General features: G+C 35.6%; 2 protein-coding genes across 10 annotated transcripts in view; one reads left to right on the forward strand and one right to left on the reverse strand.

Annotated features, from left to right (window-relative positions):
• The window catches only part of LOC148839412 (dynein axonemal heavy chain 6-like), a 132,053-nt gene that overhangs the window by 80,946 nt on the left and 29,148 nt on the right, over nt 1-21,959 (forward strand). Inside the window, exons 59-69 of the mRNA XM_088935888.1 lie at nt 1,612-1,793; nt 2,472-2,580; nt 3,248-3,373; nt 3,766-3,860; nt 4,548-4,707; nt 6,759-6,890; nt 15,475-15,570; nt 16,843-16,983; nt 17,914-18,129; nt 19,983-20,213; nt 21,512-21,633. Of these exons, the coding sequence (XP_088792014.1) occupies nt 1,612-1,793; nt 2,472-2,580; nt 3,248-3,373; nt 3,766-3,860; nt 4,548-4,707; nt 6,759-6,890; nt 15,475-15,570; nt 16,843-16,983; nt 17,914-18,129; nt 19,983-20,213; nt 21,512-21,633 (1,610 nt within the window). The remainder of the gene's footprint in view (nt 1-1,611; nt 1,794-2,471; nt 2,581-3,247; nt 3,374-3,765; nt 3,861-4,547; nt 4,708-6,758; nt 6,891-15,474; nt 15,571-16,842; nt 16,984-17,913; nt 18,130-19,982; nt 20,214-21,511; nt 21,634-21,959) is intronic.
• Nucleotides 6,957-21,959, reverse strand: part of LOC148839413 (uncharacterized) — a 28,722-nt gene continuing 13,719 nt past the window's right edge. For 5 of the 9 annotated variants that reach the window (XM_088905246.1, XM_088905191.1, XM_088905182.1 and 2 more), the window contains exons 3-9: nt 20,582-20,656; nt 17,344-17,397; nt 12,032-12,118; nt 11,297-11,454; nt 10,594-10,792; nt 9,577-10,275; nt 6,957-7,976 (exon numbers count right to left, since the gene is read on the reverse strand). In XM_088905246.1, the coding sequence (XP_088761372.1) occupies nt 7,786-7,976; nt 9,577-10,275; nt 10,594-10,777 (1,074 nt within the window). In that variant the 5' untranslated portion in view covers nt 10,778-10,792; nt 11,297-11,454; nt 12,032-12,118; nt 17,344-17,397; nt 20,582-20,656 and the 3' untranslated portion in view covers nt 6,957-7,785. The remainder of the gene's footprint in view (nt 7,977-9,576; nt 10,276-10,593; nt 10,793-11,296; nt 11,455-12,031; nt 12,119-17,343; nt 17,398-20,581; nt 20,657-21,959) is intronic. The other 4 variants (XM_088905208.1, XM_088905255.1, XM_088905216.1 and 1 more) reach the window with 3 other exon arrangements.

The raw sequence follows: 21,959 nt of genomic DNA on the forward strand, positions 1-21,959 counted from the left end.
GTCAGCTTTTTTCAGGGTCCAGCTTTCACACCCATACATTGATATGGGGAACACAATAGCATGGACCATTTTGCATTTGGTTGTGAGACTGATGCCGTTGCTCTTCCAGATTTGGTGCATGCTCAGCATTGCACTACGGCCTAATTTCGTCGCCTTATTTCAGGGCCGCAGTCTCCAATTCGGTCGATCATGGATCCCAGGAAGCAGAAAACCTTGACGCATTCGATCTCTTCACTATTGATGGTTATTTTGACTGCTCCATTTCCAGCTGTTGTCATGATCTTTGTCTTTTTGATGTTGGGGTGACCCATCTTTTCGCTTTCCTTTTTGATTTTTAATATGAGATATTTCAGGCAATCTTCCGTTTCCGCCAGTAATGTTGTATCATCAGCATAGAGGAGATTATTAATATTTCTGCCTCCAATCTTCACACCTATTTCTGATTCTTCCAGATCTAATTTTCTCATGATCATTTCTGCGTAAAGATTGAAAAGAAAAGGGGACAGAATACAGCCTTGTCGCACACCTCTCTCGATTTCGAACCACTCGGTGTCTCCATGTCGTGTTCGAACAGTTGCTTCTTGGTCTTTATAAAAGGATCTTATCGGCTGGATCAAGTGTGCTGGCACTCCCAGTTCTTGCAGGGCCTTCCATAGCTTATCGTGTTCGATGCAGTTGAATGCCTTACTGTAGTCAATGAAGCAAATGTAAATGTTTTTCTGATGTTCATGACATTTCTCCATAATTCACCGCAGATTAGTGATATGGTCACAGGTACCACGACCTCGTTTGAATCCAGCTTGCGAGTTGAGTAGTTCTGCTCAATGATTGGGTGCAGATACTGCTGTATGATCTTCAGAAGGACTTTGCTCGCGTGAGGAATCAGGGCTATCATACAGTAGTTGCAACAGTCCCTTGCGTCACCTTTCTTAGGCAGTGGGATGAATACTGATCTCTTCCAATCCTTTGGCCACCTGCTGGTTTCCCAGATCTTCTGGCAGATCGCTTTGATAGCCACTGGTGGAACAGGCCTCAACATTTCTGCTGGGATGCAGTCAATACCAGGTGCCTTGTTGTTTGGTAACTGCTTCAGCGCCCATATGACTTCCTTGTCCAGGATAGCTGGCTCCATTTCCACTGGGTCGTCGTGGGGTGGCTCAGGGTCACTAGTGCTTGCATACAACTCTTCCGTGTATTCTCACCATCTGCTTCTGATGCATTGCTGGCCAGTCAGGACCTTCCCATTCTTGTCTTTGATTGCTCCTTTGCGGGCAGTGAAAGAAGTTCAAATTTTCTTTACCTGCGCAAAGAGATTTCTGGTGTGACCTTTTCGACAGTCCTCCTCCATTTGCTTGCATCGCTGAACCCAGTATGCTTCTTTGTCCTTCCTTGATGCCCTTTGAAATTCCGCGTTTAGCCTCCTAGCCTCGTCTCGGTCCCTAGCGGCTTTGGCTGCTCTTCTTTGATCGGCGACTTTGATGGTTTCTGCCGACAGCCACTTGCTCCTTTTCTCTCATACCATTAAGGTATTTTTAATTATTTTTTTACTCCATAAAACCAGATTTGTATGTGCATTCCTGTGGTAAATTCAAGGTCTCCCTGCCTTTTCAGGTTCTGCATGCTAATGTTGCTCAAGTGTGTGTGGATGTCCACTACAGTGTATCTCTGACAGCTGTGCAGTACTGGAATGAAATGAGGAGGTCTTATTACATAACGCCAAGCAGCTTTCTGGAGTTCCTAGATACATTCTCCAAAATGACTCATCTCCAAAAAAAGAAAATTCAGGGAGTAAGGTCTGTAACCAAATGTATTTATTTTCAACACTGAAATCCTTAAGCTTATATTAAAATGATTAAAAACAAGACTTATTTGAAATGCGTTAACACAAAATGGATCTGACTGCCAGATTGACTTGTTGATTTGACACAGACAAATATTTAATTTAAAATGTACATTATACAGTTCAAGTATTCCTTACAGTTATTTTGAGTCTTTACTGTCACTCCAGCAAAATACAGTCTTGATTTTAAAAACTACCACCTTAAGACAAGTCCATAGCCGAGGGGCTCATCCTGGATTTTATAGGACTAATAAGTTCTCCATAATGGATGGGGTATTACCCCATAATTGGGTTTGTTCCCAGCAAAGCAGCTATTACTTATTGCGAGTGGTTGAATGGAAGCAATAAAGAAAAAAAACCTTCCTCATGGATGCATCAGTGCCCATATGTATTGAAATGTAAAGACAATTGGATTGTTCATTAACTGTACAGTGTGGAGGCAAATTACTACATTATTCCTGTGCATATTTCTGTATTCATTCACTCAAAGAAATCCTGCTTAATACAAACTTGCAGTTATTTAAAGCCTAGTACTATAAACTATACAAAGTCTATTTTATTACAATTACATTTTGCAATTCAAATACAAATTTTCCTAAATATACCCATGAAATTCCGTCTTTTCAAACAGGGATCGGTTTAACAATGGGTTGTCCAAGTTATCCGAGGCAACATCACTGGTCAGGGTAATGCAAGATGAGCTGGTGGCATTGGGCCCAAAAATTGAAGAAATGTCTAAGGTGAGTGTCACTGTTTACTTCACAAGGAACAGATCAGCAGAATAAATATTTCATTGTTAACTTTTAATTCACATATAAGATCTATTTTATATTTAAATATTTTAAAGCAGGTTAGTAAACCATAGGTTACCATATCATAAGATTACATATTCAAATAAATATATGCTATATTTTTCCCATTATCAGGGGCTAGATTTCATTTACTGTAAATTGCCCTGGCTTCCATTTTATCTCAAGAAAACTAAATTATTATTAGTTTATAATAATGGGTTCTTATCAAATTTAAAAAACCAAAATATACATTCTGGGCCTTATATTAAAAATGCTTACTATGGAGCTTTAAGCAACTAAAGTGTTTTAAATGTAAGGATCTGAATGTTTTATATTTAGTTATAATCTAAGAAGAAAAGGATATTTTTCCAAATGCAAATTAAAATTCTAACAAATCCAATTAGCTTTTTTCATTTGATCTTTTCATTGTTTTATCTTGTACTGTTTGTTCTCAAGTTACAAAACAGAAATAATATAGTACTTTTAACAAAGGAGTCAGAACAATTTATAAAGCAAACATTTATACAAAAATCATACTCTTTTAAGATGACAAAGTGCAAGTACTGTACAGTCCTGTTACCCAGGACAAATCAAACACTTTGTACTTTCCTAACAGGATATAGAAATCTTGATGGAAAAACTGCAAAAAGATTCCGAGGCAGTGGAGCAGGTCCGGGAAATTGTGAAAATGGAAGAAAAAATTATGGCAGAAGAAACCAGCATTGTTCAGGAATATGCCGAGGTGATGTTTTTTCTGACCTGGATATTCATACAACATAATAACCCTTAACAGTCTAGCCATTCAATACTACCCTAATAATATTTTTTCTTCTAATGGCATCATTTTTATTTTATGATGAGAATTTTTAGAAGTGTAACATTGTAATACGTGTTGTAGAATATACCAATGTGATTCAGTATTATGCTGAATACAAAAGGCTATAAAAGCGTATAAAAATCATTAATTAGAACAATTAGCAAATCACATTTCCATAATTCAATCATTATAATGATGTATTAATTTATATATTAAGGGTTATAAGACTGAAAGGCAATGTATAATGTGTAATGTAATTCCTAAATAAAATTTCCTTTTTGTACAACTGAAACAAACAAGGTCTGTTTGTTGTATAGCAAGCTGCCGCTGATTTGAATGCAGCACTACCTCTGCTGCAAAAGGCAATCTCCGCTCTGGATGCCCTGGAAAAATCGGACATCTCCGAAATCAGGTGAGTTTGTCAGAACTGTATAGCATCGTTATGAGATATGTAGGTCTTCTGCTTGAAAGCGACATGTGGAATGTTGAAGTGGACTGATAATTCATTTGGATATTTTTCTCACTGTAAGAATTTATGTACCATTTTAGTTGTTTAGAACTGAAAGCCTACCACAGATGATATGGAGAAGTTTTTACTAGTTTTACCATAAAATGTATACATACAGACAGTCTGTTTACACTAAATGTATAAAGTTCAAACATTTGGGTAATATTTAAGACAACAAATCAATAGGATTTCTTAAATAATGAGCTGTTTTGACATCTTGTTTCTAATCAAACATTATTAAAATATGTATCGCACTAATTAATGCTGAACCAACTGTGACTCAAAGTGTCAATTTTCTGTCTGTGATTAGTCTTTGGCATGTTCTACTGATGAGCTGTGATTATTTCAATTACTGTACTTCTTACGCTTACATAATATTCACATGGTGATGAGTTTCAATTAATAGTGATTGGTTTATTCATATTAAAACAATATTCATGCTGTTAATTGTATCAAATGTACTGTGATCAGAATGAATGGCAGACAGTGCAATCTGAAGAATGTATGAATATAACAATTCATTGTCTATTTTCAGTTAAGAAGGTAATTTCTGCCACAGTGCGATATACTGTATGTACTTTCTTTACCCAGAGTCTACACAAACCCCCCTGATCTGGTATTAACTGTAATGCATGCAGTTTGTATACTGCTACAGCAGAAACCTGACTGGAGCACAGCAAAGCAGCTACTGGGAGACCCAGGATTCCTTAAGCGACTTGTTACACTTGACAAGGACAGCTTGTCTGAGAAGGTAATAGAGTGAAGGTTGCAAATGAGAAGAGGTTATCTGGTTGTGGTCCAGACTCCTGATTTCTGTTCTTTGTGGCTGTGAAGTTTGTGATTGTGAAATTTGTGACTACTTGTTTTGTTATCCAGGCTGAAGAAAGTTCTTTCAACTTCTCAATGTGTGACACAATTATTCTGGTCAAAATAAATTAAATAAATTTGAAAAAGTACCTTTATAGATCTGAATTCAATGCTTTTTGAACACTAACAGTATAAATGTGCTGTTGAATTTCAGTATTTCTTATAAAAACATAAGAAAGTTTGCAAATGAAAGGAGGCAATGCAGTTCAACTAGTTTGTCTGGTCAAAGGCATAGCAGAAGTGTTTGATCGAAGGATCTCTTCTGATCATTTCTTTAAAAAAGGTATTGGCTGCAACATGAAAATGTATCTCATCCGGACTCTGCTAATCTTTTCTGTAAAGAGGTGCTTCCTCATCTTAATTTTAAATACACTTCTTCTGATTGTTTTAAACTGGCAACTAATAAAAGTCAACATAAACATCTCAGTTCTTTTCTTAGGTTGCCTCTTCCAGGGTTATCATATCCTATTCCATTATCTACATAGACTACATTAATATTGTTTACTTTTAATTTAACTTGCCATAAAACTGCCATTTTTGGATCCCTTCTGAATTATTACAGATACTTTGTGTGTTATACTGTCTACTTTTTATTCTCCCTTGAATTAGCAGATTCACCAAAATAACTCAGTTATACAAGAATCCGTGTTATTTTGGGGTTTAAAAAGAGGATCAGAACATTTACCAGTTTCTACTGTTACACATGTGTTATTTTGGCCATTTTTTTTCTCTGCTTATAAATATATGTTGTTTTTTGGAAAAAGTAATAGGTTTATTCCATGCTGAAAAGAGAAGAAAGAAAACACAACGTTTCGGCTGTGGAGCCTTCTTCGGGTGTAAGAAAGATAGGGCAGTCAGCAAAGATAATATATTCATTTGTCGGTTTCGTTTCACACCTCTCCTAGCCTCTCTCAACCTTGCTCCACAGCCAAAACGTTGTGTTTTCTTTCTTCTCTTTTCAGCATGGAATAAACCTATGACTTGTTCCTTTGCAGCCTAGGCATGCTGACGCAGCTACCTACCTACTGTACACTACTTATGTAAATTTTGTTTACTGACCAGCATCTATTATACTTGTGTATATATTAGGGCTCAGTGCCAATTAGTCTGTTAATGATCACCTAATGTCACAACCTTGGAACTTAGATTTCTTTAAATTCTGTTTTTTTAAAGTGGGGTGATTGGTCTTTTAGTGTTGTGGAATTTTTCCTTGTCTGTGGAGTGATGCTGTTTGGCTCTAAAGCCAAAGTCTTCCATCAGGAGACATGATAAAAGCCCTTGGGAATCAGAACTATGCTCCTTATACATACAGTACATACATTTCCTTAGATTCCTACTCTTTTTAATTTTAAGGTTAAGATTTCATATGGAATTTTGCTTCTTTATTGTTGTTTATTGAATCTATGTTTAGGCAGGTCCTACATTTTAAAATGTGTGCCATCTTGATATACAGTATATTTCTAAAGAGTGTTCCCATATGTTTAAACACCACAGAAGTGCAGTTAGTTGGTTCATAAATATCTAGTTCATTTTCCCCTTCTTGCAGAAGGGTATTATATTTTTTATCAATCAGAATTAGATTCAAATTTTAATTTTGTCAGTAAACCTAAAATTTAGATGAATTTAGTCATATGATGGACATGGTTTAATATATATGACTAAACTACCATATTTAAAAGACATGGCTTGAAAACATTGAAATCCTGCCGGTTTATAAAATATAAGAAGCTAGGGAGGCCCTATGATGACTGAGGATAAAAGTGATCTACTTTTTGAGGAGCCCTTCTTAGAATATACCATAATCCTCATCGCAGGTACAGACTTAATGTTTGAGGAGAAAGATGTTTGAGACCATAGCTAGAAATATGTATGTCCAGAAATTCTAATAAAATTAAGAAATGTTCATTTGTTTCTTACTATTTTAATCTGTTTTAGGTGTTTTTGAAGTTACGCAGATATTCCAAACATCCAGACTTCACCCCAGAAAAGGTTGGCTTGGTGTCTGTAGCTTGCCGCTCCATGTGCCTTTGGGTTTTGGCTCTGGAACATTATCATGAGGTGCATAAGGTATGTCTAGCAGGAAATGTAATGCGTATCCATGAACAGCTAACCAATCCTTAACAGGAATAAGAGACAGAGGAGTTTATTTGCATATGTACATTAACATTGGGCTTCTTATTCTTGCCTTTCTCATGCACAGTACATTAGAAAACAGTAAATAATGACAGTCACAGCCAGCCATCATGCACAACATAGCAAAACAACATACAACAGCTAGTACAGAGTAAGTGGCTTTCTGATAATGGATGGATAAATATTTCTGCAGTGACCGAAGTATTTAAGTGTATTTCGCTGAAATGTATTGTTTAAAATGGAATGAAACTGCTGGTTATACAAAAGAAGACTACTGCTTTCCGATCTAAATTTGCTTACACTTATCAATGCAAGGTGTATTTCTGCTTAGGGGGAAGTCTAACAGCAGAAACTCAAACTATACCATAAATGTAATGTTTGTGATGCCTCGCTGTTGAGAAATTGATTATTCTGCCATTAAGGAATAATATGAGGTTAACTCTGATTCAGGAATGCATTCAGCCAGTAGATCTGACTCATGAGTTCATTGGTTCGTGGTTTGTTTTTGTTAATCATTAAAAATTACTCTTTCATTGCTTTGACATTTGTTATATAAATACAATACATGAATATTTTCAATGGTTTGCTGTAGCAATGAAAAAGTTGTCTCAGTTTCTCTGGATTGAATCCCATAAAACTGATCTATTGAATTGACAGTTTGTGCATTTTATCATTTGTTTTGGGGCACAATGTCAACTTGTAGCATTTCAAATTATCCTTTCACCCCTTAAAAGCTTTTTTGAAATTTCATTTTGTACTCAAATATAGGTGTTCCAATCTGTGCTGTAGTTATATGATTTGGAAAGTTTACATATTTCAGGGACACATTTTAAATTTTGCATTTTAAATCTTCCACTTGAAGTTTGTTGAGGGTTTTGTCCTTTTGTTCTGAGGGCGTAGTGCACTTTAGAGCTTCAAGGGGTGATAGATTGACAGTTGTCTTTGACATCCAGTGAACTAAAGACTTCATGTTGCAGTCACATGCCCAGGGGTTATCATGCATATAAACTTCCTTAAGAGCTGAAAAGATAAACAAGATAGAAGGAACCACATTATTAATCCAAACACAAAGTCTGATTTTAAGTCTTTTTTTACTTTAGAGATGCTTTATGGAATAGTCATAAAAATCACGAAAAGTATAACTTCTTTTACTAGTCACACTGTGTTGTAATCCATTAACCTTATTATTACTTGTGCCTCTCTATAAATGAACAAGTGATAATGTCATCATTTCAAACATGATTAATTCCAAGGATATTCAAAAAATATGAGCAATATTATCATTTTTTATATTAAAGCAAAGTACTTCTATGTCTATGGTTATTCCCATCAAGCAGGTTCTTATAACACTTAGCATTTTTTGCATACTGTACCTTCATAGATAGGTGACCAACCACTGAAGTGCAGCACCTACGTGGGTGATGTTAGTCTGACTGTTTAACTTGAAACTAAGTGAAAACTATTATACTTAAGTCTGAGTTTAGACATATAACCACATGGCTTCTGAGTTACAGATGTACTGTATAACCACATGGCTAGGATCACAAAGCACTGAGACCCTTGGTCACTAGGTCAGTCTGGATATTGAACACATTGCTCACTTAAACAGTAGAAGTCATTATCTCCAGCAGGTACAAAACAAAATGTATTTAAATTTTTCTGTTGCATTTAGAAATCAGATATTTGCTTGGTTTGTTTTACATATGTAATTCAGTTTTTATAAGTTGAGCAGATTTGTGAACAAGGAATTCTTGAAACAAAGACAGCAAACATAATTATGAGCTGCAGAAACCAAGAATAGTATAGAAATCTGGCCAACTTTATCTTTTAAACATACCTAATTCATAATATTGGTACCTTTTTTGCCTTCTTCTTTCCTCCCAATATCTCCTTTAAAATGCACAGGTTTCTGAACTATTTTGTGATAATTTAAAGTCACATTAAACTACTATTCTATTCGATTTTCATTTAAATATCATTAAGGCAATTTATTAGTGACTGAATAATTCAGTTAAAGTGTTTGTCCAATAGACTGTTTTTGTTAATCATTCCATTAGTGGTAATTTATTTGCTTCTTAGCACAATAGATGTTATTTGTGAAACTGCTGTTTCATTTGTGTAATTGAACCATGTTCTAATAAAAATGAGGTTGATATGACATTTTTCATCTACAATAGACTAACTAGTATTCACTTAGACTGCCTTAATTTGGAAATATGCTTCTTGAAAAGACATTTTGTTTTTCAATGATAATACATTTTACTAGTTTTAGAAAAGTCTATTTTACCACGTTTTGTTTTTGCAGCAGGTGCTGCTTATTTTACTTAAACATGTCTGCCTTAAACTGAAAACTACATTTAAAAACATTTAAAACAATTACTTTAACTAATTAAATGCATCAATCAGTTACCACTAAAATGTTTACTAGAAATCAGTTTTCAATGAAAAAAGAGCTGAAGCACCCTTTAAATGAAACCGTTGCTTTAGTATTATAGCCAATTATAAAATTCAGTTTCTAAATCATATTAATATTAATATATATTTATTTACATCAGGCAAAGGCCTTTTTAAAAGTTGCTTAATGGTGTGAAGGTTCTCTGATCAAAAGAAATATTCTTACCAGGCAGCTGAGTAAGTAAGTTGCCATCAATAGTCTTCAGTCTGTTTCCACTTAAGGCAAGCTGTGTTAGCTTAGGCATGTGTTTGAACACATCTTCAGGTAGTCTATTAATCTCATTATTCCTCATGTACAGTTCCTGCAACTCAGGCAGACCCTCAAACATTGAGGCTGTTAGAGCTCTAATGAAGTTATTGTCTAACACTAACATTTCCAGCTTAGATGTGGGCTTGAAGGTTCCACTGGGAATGTTCTTAATTTTGTTGCTATCCAGGTTGAGAAACTGGAGCTCTCCCAGACCAACAAAAGCTTTTGGGGAAATCTTTTGTATCTTGTTGACTGCCAGATCCAGAACCTTTAAAGCAGTGAGAGATCTGAATCCATTGGGAGGAAGGGATGTAATAGAATTTAATGGTAAATCCAAATCAGACAAGTTCCTAAGACCAACAAAAATTTCAGGCTTGATTGTTGTAACATGGTTCTGTCCCATTATAAGGAAACGCAGACTGATGAGATCTTGAAAGCCTTTTAATGGGAGTTTGGAAATCTGGTTTCCATGTAAGTTCAACAGCATTAGATTTCTGGCTCCTAAAAAGGCTTGGGGATGAATGGATTTAATTTCATTACGTTCTAGGTTTATACTTTCAATTTTTGGAACTGCTTTCAAGGCATTTGCTGGAAGTTCTTGTAAGAGATTTTCACCTTAACAAAAAAAAGAACAGACTTAAAATCACAGAACAACACCATATGTGTATAAACTTGTACAAACTAAAAGTAATGCTGAAGGTATGACATACAATTGTGACAAGAATGGTTTTTAAAATAAAGGTCTTTGAGATATATATATATATTTAGCTTTTGACAATGGATTATAGGATAATAAATAAGGTACATGAGAACATTGGGTAAGTAAAGCTTGGTTTAACAAAAAAATTTTGTTTCAGTACATTCATCTTTAAGAATTTTGTCCCCAATTAAAAGGTTACTTCTTATTTAGTGTTACACATTCAAAAGGTTTACCCATTTTGAGAATCCATGCATCTTGGGGTAATGTGGGTGGGATGGATCTCAGATCTTTCTTTTGGCAGTCTACCTCCGTTCGTTCAACACTTGCTCTGTGAGAGCATTCACAAACATCTGGGCATCTTTCTGCTGCCTCCAATACCCAAACTGCCCACATCACCATCCAAATGAAAAACAACATATTGATTTGCAAAGCCTGGGGAACATTGAAAAACATTAAGATAGATTAACATATTTCAGTCTATTTACTTGAACTAGTTCATATTATATTGGCTATGGGTGCATGCAATACAGTTTAGTCTAAAAGTTTGGAATCTTTCTGGAAAAGGGAATCAGCAAGGAATAAATCGAAGGAGTTCTGCAAGAGATGACGGGTCTTCTTCAGTCTAGCTTCCCTTTAAATGCATACTGACACACTGAGAAGGTAGTTATTCCAGAAATATAATATCTAATATATTCTCCTTTTTCTAAAAACATTGGTACAACCAGAAAGGAGCATATACATACTGTTTAAAGAATGTATGTACTGTATATTAATGTATGATCGTTTAAAGCAATGCAACTTCTCAAAAACTTTTCATTCCCTCCTTTTCATCTTATCACAATAAAGATACGGACACACATTAATTAGTACACCATATTTGTCTGTATAATTCATTTAAAAATAAAAAGTAAAAAGGTGCATGTTAATAATACTTACTGTGAAAGTCTGTAAAGTGTACTGAAGAGTTTGGCTTAGCTGCTTCACCAGGGATTTATTATTGCTCCATATATAAAGCCCTTGCTTTATGGGCACTGTACTGTTCAGCTGCCTTGCATCTACATGTGAGTCTCAACAAATCAGCCAAACAGACCAGCCTACCAAAGAGGCAGTTCAAATATAAAATTCAACATATCAGCATTACATTACAGCTTTTGGAGAAAAGTGACATAATCAGATAATGAATCCACTGAATAGAATGTGCAAATGACTTGGTTTTCCTAGTTTGTTACACTATACTAATCTACTTGTTTATTTTGTATTCAGTTCCATTTGTGAATGGAAGAGAAAAGATTATAAAAACTGTAGCTGCTTAAATCTAGGTAACCGACTTGACTTTAATCTAGGTAAAACTCTTGAAAGAGTTTTAAAAAGATAAATTGATGCTCTTCACTCAAGTCATGTTGGTTGCTGATAGGTTATGTCTGTGAATTTAACAAAGACACCATAGTTCAATTAGCGAAGACTCTTATCGATGAAATTTACCATCTCATTTGCACCACACACAAACAATGGCCTACTGAAGCTTCATCAATGCACTGTTTGAGCAGATGTCTTTATGGCACACTCACTAAGCATTAGTGTTTGTTTCATTATTATGCAAATGTTCAGTAATGAAATGGTTAAGGATAAATAAAAACATTTAAAATAGGGAGGCATACTGTAGCAACATACCACTATTTTTAAACTTGAAGTCTGTTCTTCTGTTCTCCTCTGCATAATGTGTTTCACATATGTTTTCTTAAATGCAAGTGTGATGAGCTGCAAATATAAAATACAGTAGTAAAGCCATAAGTGGGTGAAAATACTGATTACCAACCAGAAGACACTAATTTTGATTGATTTTGATTTTGATTGATTTTGAAATGAATAATACCACATTCTGGATAGATGAGCCAAGGAAAATTCTTACAGTGACTAGGGACAAAAATAATTAGATCCAGAGCCATGACCTTTCTAAAGCCATGACTTTTTGTCTCGTCTTCTTACTGCTGATACTGTAAACGGCAATATTTATATTTGAAACTCTTGCACTGATGTGCCTTTGCATAATGATATACTGTACAACAACAGATTTCCAGCACAAGAGCTTGACAGTTTTCCATTTAATGACCTCCGCAGCCATCAGATGTTATCCTCTATATATATTTCTCCAGGGGCAGGAACTGTGGATATAGTTAAATATGTATAATTTCTAATATCATTCTGCCTAATGATAACCCATGAAAAGGTCGGTCAAGGTGATTGGTATCCATGAAAACAATTATTGAAAAAGGACACCTTTATCATAAATCTAAAAGTCTTGCCATAATTTGTTTCCTGCTGTTTTTACTTGTGATTAAATACAGCTTTTATTAAACAACCCTCTTGTGGTGAAATGAGTGTCCAAGGTGTTCTTCTCACACATCATTCTTTATATACTTTTTTATTATTATTCATAATCTTCCAGCTTGTTAAGTAGTACGTGATTCCCTCTGAAAGCTATAAATATATAGTCTTATGATACCAAATCTGTACTTACTTATCTACAGTACAGACAAACATTTCTTAAATTTAACATTAAAATGATTTCACCCATTTCAATGCTGTTCAAAAAGGCCTAATATTATAGAGTCCAAAATAACTTAATATTAATATTAGAATTAATTGTGTTAGCATCAAAGCATATGGCACACAAGTGCATTTTTTTAGAGTTCACGGCATGCACATTGACCTAAATTGGAGCAATAATCTTTTGTTGCTCCAGGCAGTGAACTGTTTTATCTGACCATGGGGTCAATGGGATCACATTAAAAGTTAACATTTTATTAAATTAAAATACATTGTTTAGAAATAATGAATCACAAATTAACTTGTTGGTGAGCTTTTGAAATGACACCTTACAAAGATGGAGTTTACACCATTATAAGTAGTGCAACTAATGTGCATTTTATCTAGAAAATTCATGGTTGTATCCTTTTTCATGGGACGTGCAAGGAAATATTTTATTAGCTGTATTATAACAACAGATAAATACTTACTTGGAGATCTCTGGACTCCACTTTAGACTAAGTGCAGCATAACCAATATTATTTAATCTAATTCATCATTTACTATCCTTTTCATATGTCTGTGCAGTTTAGGTCTTCTTTAATAACTTTTCCTTGAAGTAAAATTATAAAGGTATAAAAACACCATCAGGAGTATCTTTACCATAAACTAGTTAGTCTTGAAAATTGACAGTGCGTCTGACAAGATGGTGAACCAAAGAAACCACATTTGTTTTTAGACATGCTGCCTTGACATAGCTTGACTTAGGAAATTGACAGGACATTGAAACAGAACTTAATAAGCTGAAGATATGATGATTACTATAAAAGCCGCTATTGTCTTTGTCATTGTAAAACTAATGTAACTGGGAAAAACTGGAAGAGGTGTTAGTGGGACCAACAAGGGGCGCTCACCCTGCTGTCCATGTGGGTCCTAATGCCCCAGTATGGTGACAGGGACACTATTCTATAAAATGGCGCCGTCCTTTGGATGAGACGTAAAACCGAGGTCCTGACTCTCTGTGGTCATTAAAAATGACAGAGCGTTTTTAATTTAAAATAGTAGGGATATAACCCCGGTGTCCTGGCCAAATTTCCCATTGGCCCTTACCAATCATGGCCTCCTTATAATCCCCATCTATGAATTGGCTTCATTACTCTGTTTTCCTCCCCACTAATAGCTGATGTGTGGTAAGCGTTCTGGTGCACTATGGCTGCCGTCGCATCATCCAGGTGGGTGCTGCACATTGGTGGTGGTGGAGGGAAGTCCCCATTACCTGTAAAGCGCTTTGAATGGAGTGTCCAGAAAAGCGCTATATAAGTGTAAGCAATTATTATTATTATAATGCAACCCTGAGGAGAGTTAACTTGTGTAATGAACTGTATTTTCTAACTTTTCTGTTGCGTAATGTCTCTATTTCTGGCATTGCTGCTTTTGGTAAAATGTTATTAGGAAAGCAGCCTTCATTGTCTTTCTGGATTCATTCATGTGTTAGTTCAACTAACATAAAAAAAAACAACTAATAGACAAAAAGAGCCTTGAAATGATTATGCAATGTACAAGTGAGTATGCAATAGAGTCCTGATGTTGCCAGGGAAAACCCAAACATTCACCGAGTTCCAGGATCTCCACTGGGCCTGTGCAAATGAGGTTGGGAAGCCTCTCAATGAGACCATATATCTTCCAATCTGGCAATCAATCAATGTCCCAGTCCTTAATAAGCTGCCTATTTAGCTCTGCTTTGTCAGTGCTCTGAAACTGAGCTACATAGTGTCCATAAAAGCATACGCTTCACTCTTCGCTCACTATTTTTCTGAATAATTCTCCACTAACTTTTCAGGAACATCAAATCAGCAGAAGTATATTTTTTTCCATATCTTTGCCACTTCATTCTATGTTCCTTCACTAGCCATTCCATTTTTTCATAGCTGTCTTTTCCAGGTCTTCAGCTTGCTCTCTCCAGTGTATTTTTCCACTGGAAGCCTCACCTCAGCCTGACAGCTCTTCCTTGTTTCCCTGGTCTGAGCTTTATCACTCCAGTACTCTTGCTGCTTTTAAATAGACTTTCTCACACTGGGGCATTCTAAGACTCACTATCCATCTGCCTGCACCAGCTCTCTCTTGTAAACACTCTCAAAGCCACTCTTTGCCTCTCTGGAAAAACCCGATGTACGGTAACTCCCTGAGATATGTGCTTCGGCTTCAGCCAATCACAGTATTACAGCTCTGTCCAACAGCAGCAACCAAACAGAAAAGTACTTCCTATAGGGCATTTACACAGTGATTAATGAACAAGAAAAATTTCAAAACCATAGTAGCCCCTGAAATATGATGGTTTTGGCTAGATTGCTGTTTTGGTCTTTCAAAATCTAATGATTCAGCTTTGTGCATAATGAACTCAGTTCTTTTTCTAAATTTGATGTGGTATTTTCTAAACTGTAGGTCAATTTGTAACATTTTAGCTGTTGTTCCAGCTAAACAGCTATTTGATTCTGTTCTTTCAGAAGTTTACCTTAACAGGAGACAAAACTAACAGAACAACTAAAGAGCACTTAAACTTGTTCTGTGTTTCTTTTCCATTCTTGTAGATGATTGAACCAAAACAGAAAAAGGTTGAAGTGGCACAAGAAGTACTTGCAAAAGCCCAACAGAAGCTAAAAGAAAAACAGAAAAATCTGGCGAAGGTAAGATTGAAGGCTAACCAGAAAAGTTTGTGAAGGGTTGGTCAGCGTTCTCAGGCCTAAAATGTAATTAAATGTTCATGAAAGTCTCAGTGAAGATGAAGATAACCTGATTACATATATAACTCAAAGACATAAGATATATCTGCATTATTTAATTAACAAAATGATCCAACAGTAAATATCAGTGTTGAATAAGTATGCAAACCCCTAGCTTCGGTAACTGGTGGTACTGTAGCAATGACTTCAACAGCATATTTCCTGTAATTGTTTGTCAGTCACTCACATAAGCTTTTAGGAGTTTTGGACCTTGGATTTTTCCTTATAGTGTTGCTTTCAGATGGTGACATTTGAGGGTTTCCTTGTAAGAACAGCTTGCTTCAGTGCCTGCCATAACATTTGTTGCATAACGCATTTGTATTTTCCTGGACACAAACCCAAACCGTATGTGTGGTAATCGTGATGGGTATGTAACATGCAAACATTCCCCTTTTTACAGTGACAGGAAACAAATAATTTATTGTCTAAGGGAAGGAGACGTTCCCTACAATACTGAACTTTAAACATGATCCTAGAAAGTGTTTTCATTATACCAAAAACTATACAATTTGCTTTATTGAGTCAACTTCATGATTATTAAATCCTATTATATTCAGGGATAAGATCTAAAGATCCAGTTCCTAATCTAAAGTAGGCCATTGTTTTGTTTTTATAATTGACCAGAATATCTCCCCTGGAACAGACATGTTTAGAGCCTTGCATCACTATATTTTGAGCCTGATGATGATTGGTAGACAATATTTTAGACTGGCTGTAGGGTAAACTGGTTATGTAAGTTTCCTCGGCTCAGTAATATGACATAGCACTTGCTCAGGACTCCAAAAGCTACAAATTTCAGTGTTATTGCTTTTTGAAGGTACTGAGCCTTTTCTTAGTTTTCTATATAATTCTGTATATAATCTAAAGTAGTACTAAACAGTAGATGATATATACTGTATTTACAAGAACTCTTCCAGTGACATTCATCAAGTTCAATTTAAAAAATAACTTAACAAAACACTACATTCCCCTACCTCTCTGCCTCCACCCTGTCATTTGCTAGCAGTTGTCATTTTGGATTGAAATCACTGAGGTGTTTGACAGAATAAAGATTCTTTCTTGTGCAACACTTCAAACAAACTAACACAATAAAGGCCAGAGCTTTGGGAGACTCTTTGTCAGCAGTATATGTGCCTTTGATTTCTTTTATTGTTCATTGACTGTACTGTTTTACAGATTGAGGAGCACCGTCTTTCTGTAGAACAGAACTACAATGCAAGTGTCACTGAAAAGGAAGAGCTGGGGAAAAGAAAAGCACTAACCACACTACGGTTGCAAAGGGCCTCCATTTTAGTTTCTGCACTCGCAGATGAAAAGGTAAAGCCATGAGTAAAACAAATTAAAAACAATCAGTTTTAAAACAGTGTGAGGTTTATTAAAATTTATACATAAAATATGGGTGGGTGAATAATACCATAAAATATGAGTGAGTGTTTTTTTTGTAGATTAAAAACTTTGCAAACAACAAAACACAGACAATTTATGGTGTGACTGATCAATAAGGTGTCATCTCACCTAAAAAACATTCTATTACTTAATAATAGTAATGTTAGTTTCCATACACATTTTCCTGTTTGCCTCGTACAGCAGGTATTACACCTTATGTTAGTCAGCTAAGATGAAGTTTTTTACAAGTTGTAAATTTCTGACAACAGTAGCAGTAATCCCACAGCTTACCTCTACAGTGAAGGACACAAGACTATACCGCAGGCAGGATGAGATACCAGTCTGCTGCAGAGCACACACAAACACAAACAATTTAGAAACACCAGTTTACTTAATGAGCACATTTTTAAAGGTGGGAGGACACCAGAACACTCTGAAAATGAGTCAACACAGGGAGAACTTGTAATCTCCACATAGTAGCAACCCGAGGTTGAAAGTGAGACAAGGACCCAAGAGCTGTTAGGTAGCAGGTTTAACTGCCATAAATAATTAATGCGCATTTATCAATGATTCAGAACCTACTGTACATTCTAAACATGTGTGATACTGACCAATCTGGACGTGAAAACAAGATAAGACTGAGGGAATATTTTAATTGTGGGAGGGACTTCTATAATCAACTTTTAAAAACATAATACATTCTCTTTCTAAATTGTAAAATGCATGAGAATAATGAAAAAAGGTAAAATTTCTGGCCTGATTTTTTCAAAATAATACAGAAAAACATATGATGCTTTAATCAAAGATAATAAGGTATTTAAAATAACAAGAAAGATGTGCTTGAATAATTTGTTTTTCCAGGATCGCTGGAAGGACTCTGTCAGTGAGCTGGAGAATAAGCTGCAGGATATAGTTGGTGATGTCATGGTTTCAGCTGCATGTGTGACATACTGTGGAGCCTTCACTGCAGGGTACCGCAGGACGATGGTGGAAAAGTGGTTAGGATTCTGCACTGCAGTGGCCATACCTGTGTCTCCTGAATATACACTTACAACAGCCATGGCTGAGAAAAATCAGGTAGCTTTCTGCATAGTGTGTTAAAGGGGAAATCTGGTGCAGGTGGAAAACATACAAACTCCATGCAGATAGCACCACAGGGCCGGAATTGAACACAGGTCCCCAGTGCGGCGAGGCAACAATGATAACCACTGCTAACGTGCCCCCTTTATACTGTTAAATCACCAGTTAAAACATTCAAGGAAGGAGGAGCCAATATTTATGAATGAGCACTATTTTTAACTAGTTCTGAGATCACTTTTGCCTTACAGTTTTTCACCATCCAGCTAGTGTTTCGATGTGGACCTTTCAGTAAGTCCACAGACACTGCATGCATGCACATCAGTACAAGTTGTGGTACGTACTGAAGGTATCTGTATGTACTGAGACGATAGATTGTTGAAGTTGGCAGTGTGGCATGAAAATGAAATCTGGAATATACCAAGACATTACAACCTAATATATTTTAAATTGCAGCTTGGTAAAGTTCTTAGTTTACCACCTATTCTGATGTCTGTTTTTGCTTGTCTTGGGCTGGACTGCTGTAACACATCAATTTCCCTTCGGGATCAATAAAGTCTTATCTATCTATCTCTAATTTCATTGATTAGGATGCAAGAAAACTCAATGTTGATTCTGAGTCCCTATCAGAAAGCTGCCTATTCCTGCTTAGGCTTTAGGCAACCCAGAGCTGGGAAGCATTGGAGGCATGGTAGGACTGCCTTGCCAGTACACTGGTCCATTGCAAACACACAAACACAGGGCACAGTTTAACCTAATCAGCATTTCATTGAAAGGTGGTAGGAAAATGCAGCATGAGAATACTAAAAGTATAAATTCACTGTGAGCAGCTAAACTGGTTATGTGATAATCAAGGGGTCACCCACACGGGAACATTCTTGAAAATATTTTACTTGAAGGCAATGTCTTGTTACTGTGCAAAATAGACTGTCTTATCTATCCTTGTCTGTACCTCCTGTTTGGTTTTTGATAACAGAAAGGAAGACTAACTATCCATGGCTTGTCACTTTCTGGCCTCCCTGCTTTGGCAGAATTCATTTGCATGCAAGGACAAGAACAAGGTTCAAGGAAAGATTAAATAAATGCATAATGTACAGTAGCAATGTATCATTGCTTTAACATTTTATTTTTGCTCCTAAAGTTCCAGGTTTTCCATGGACTGCACATGTAAAGTATGATTGTATATATGCAATAGGTTCCTTGTGTCATTTAAGGGACAACAGTCAAATTAATTGACACCGCTTATCATTCTAGTACTGGTATTGGTGGTTCTGTAAAGGGAAGCTTTAGAGGTTATATTTATTCAATGTACTGTATATTCTGCAGTAGTTCTGATACTACAAAATAGGAAATGAATATTAATGTTGAACTACACCTTTGACTGCATTGTTTATATGAATTCACAAAGGTTAATCTATGCCGTTTAACATTCGTGTATTTGCATTATATAATAACACACATGGGAATTGGGATCTGTTCTTCTATGTGCTTCAGTGCAAGTTTTGAAACCCTTGATATTACACTGTACATTTGCTTCTAGTGTTCAAGATAAAAGCTTTGAAAATAAGCAATATACAGTAAATATATGAAACTCCTCTAATGAGAAATCAAAATGCTGACACTATGGCTAATCATTTGAAAACTTGTTTTTTTCCCAGGGACATAAACAATATCTCAAATCAGTCTTGCACAGGCTTTCCATTCCATGTGATACACTAAAAGATAACTTTCTTGCCTAATGGATTTTAATTTCAGTTTCACAATTTTAAGAATGCCTTGCTCTTCTGTTTCAAGTTGACTTTGAAGTATCACATTTTAGAAATCTTTGTCTCTGTTGTCATTGTTATAATCAGATTAGAGACTGGCAGAACAAAGGATTGCCTCCTGACCAGAACTCCACAGAGAATGGTATCATAATGCAGAATGGGACCCTCTGGCCCCTCCTTATTGATCCTCAAGGCCAAGCCAAAAAATGGATCTGCTGCACTGAGGGAGACAAGCTGCGAAAAGTATTTGCTTCTGACTCCAACTACATGAAAACTGTAGAGAATGCAATTCAATTAGGTGAACCTGTTCTTATACAGGTAAGGTAATTTGTTAGTTGGACTTAATATTGCTTCCCATCACGGTGGCAAAAAAGGTGCAACAAAAACCATAAAAACTGTGTTTTTATCTTTTAACACAATGAAAAAACATATTAAATATGTTTTGAACTTCACCATTTCAAATGAAAGGACTTTCCACTCTATACAACCCCACAGGAAATGGAATATTCCATTTTCTCTTGAGCATTATGCAAATTCTACACAGGTCACTAGCAACATATCCTGGGGGAAGAAGCAAGAATACTACAGTTTTAAGTCTAAAAAAAAATGAAAAGAACTTACTAAGCTGAGTATAATGTGTTATTTCATAAATCTTAAAAGGTCGTACTGCTTATTGCATAACTTACAATAGACTGCTTCAGCCACACTTTCTAAACTGTCGTGATGAAGAAACAGCAAAAAAAATCCAGTCATCCAAGCACCTGTAAAAAAGGGTTTAATTTATCATGAATTGTTTATTTAAAAAACATTTTATGAATTATGTGCTGCAGTCTTATCAATTGACTGTCCTAAATACGGTAGAAGAATTATTAAGCCTATTGCCACTATTCCAAAATGATTTTTTTAATATTTAATTTTTACAATACCATGCAAATATTATTATTTTGTAAATATTATTTTGTTGTGGTTACTATAGTTAGTAGAGAACATTTTGATTTAATATAAAAAACATGTGCAATGTGCAAATGCACTGACCATAATGCACTGACACTTTATTGTCCTAATTAAGACTTCAGACTGTAAATACCAGCCCATCTAGTTCATTTGTGTTGTGTGATTGTAGCTAATTGATCTGATGCCTGTTTCAACATGGCTGAGTAACTTGTTCTTGGCTCTCTAACTTCAAATTTGGTTAATGACACTTGATTAAATAAGCTTACATGTCCCTGTGAATTGGATTTGCCTTCAAAGAGCATGAACCTGATTATCAGGATTTAAACATTGTTTCATCATAAGAAGACAGGTCAACCCATTGAATCTGATTGCAGTGGATATGTCATTTGCTAAAATTGGATGTGAGTTTGAATACAACTCGAAGTGGAATCTGTCATTGAACAGGCTGACAATGATGAATTTCCATCTCGGATAGGTACCATTTCACTAAATGATTTGTAAATTATTTATACACTTTCTAACATAATAATAAAAAATCTACCTTCAGGCTTCCAGAGTTTTAGATACAATACCAATAAACTAATTTAAGGAGCTAGTTGGAAGATCAAAATAACAATAGAATGTCATAATAGAGCATATGTTTCTCTATTTTGTTTTCCAAGGATATAGGTGAAGTACTTGACCCTGGTCTTCAACCAGTGCTAATGAAGAACATAATATCACGAGGAGGACAAGACTTTATTAAGATCGGAGACACTGAAATTGAGTACAACCACAGTTTCAGGTAATCCTAAAGAAAAAGGTTTTTGTTGTTTGTTTTTTTTTACAGCAAAGGTTTTTTTGCTGTAACCTACTATACATAACGCCTGCATTAAAGCAATAGTCTGCTGAAAATTAATAGTTTTTTGACAGAATAATAAAATTTTGTTAAGCAAACTAAGGTCAAATTTAACTAACACATCTGGGCTGCGCATCCTACTGGCCTCTGTTACAACATTTATAATCGGCAAGATGAATGTAACAGTTCGGTTAGTGGTCAAGTAAGGTGTAGCTATGTACTGTAAAAATTACCATTTCTTGTTATTTGTCATGCTGCAAGATCTCTTCAAC

The sequence above is a fragment of the Atractosteus spatula genome, chromosome 2, assembly GCF_055471065.1.
Source record: "Atractosteus spatula isolate fAtrSpa1 chromosome 2, fAtrSpa1.hap1, whole genome shotgun sequence".
Taxonomy (NCBI): Eukaryota; Metazoa; Chordata; class Actinopteri; order Semionotiformes; family Lepisosteidae; genus Atractosteus; species Atractosteus spatula.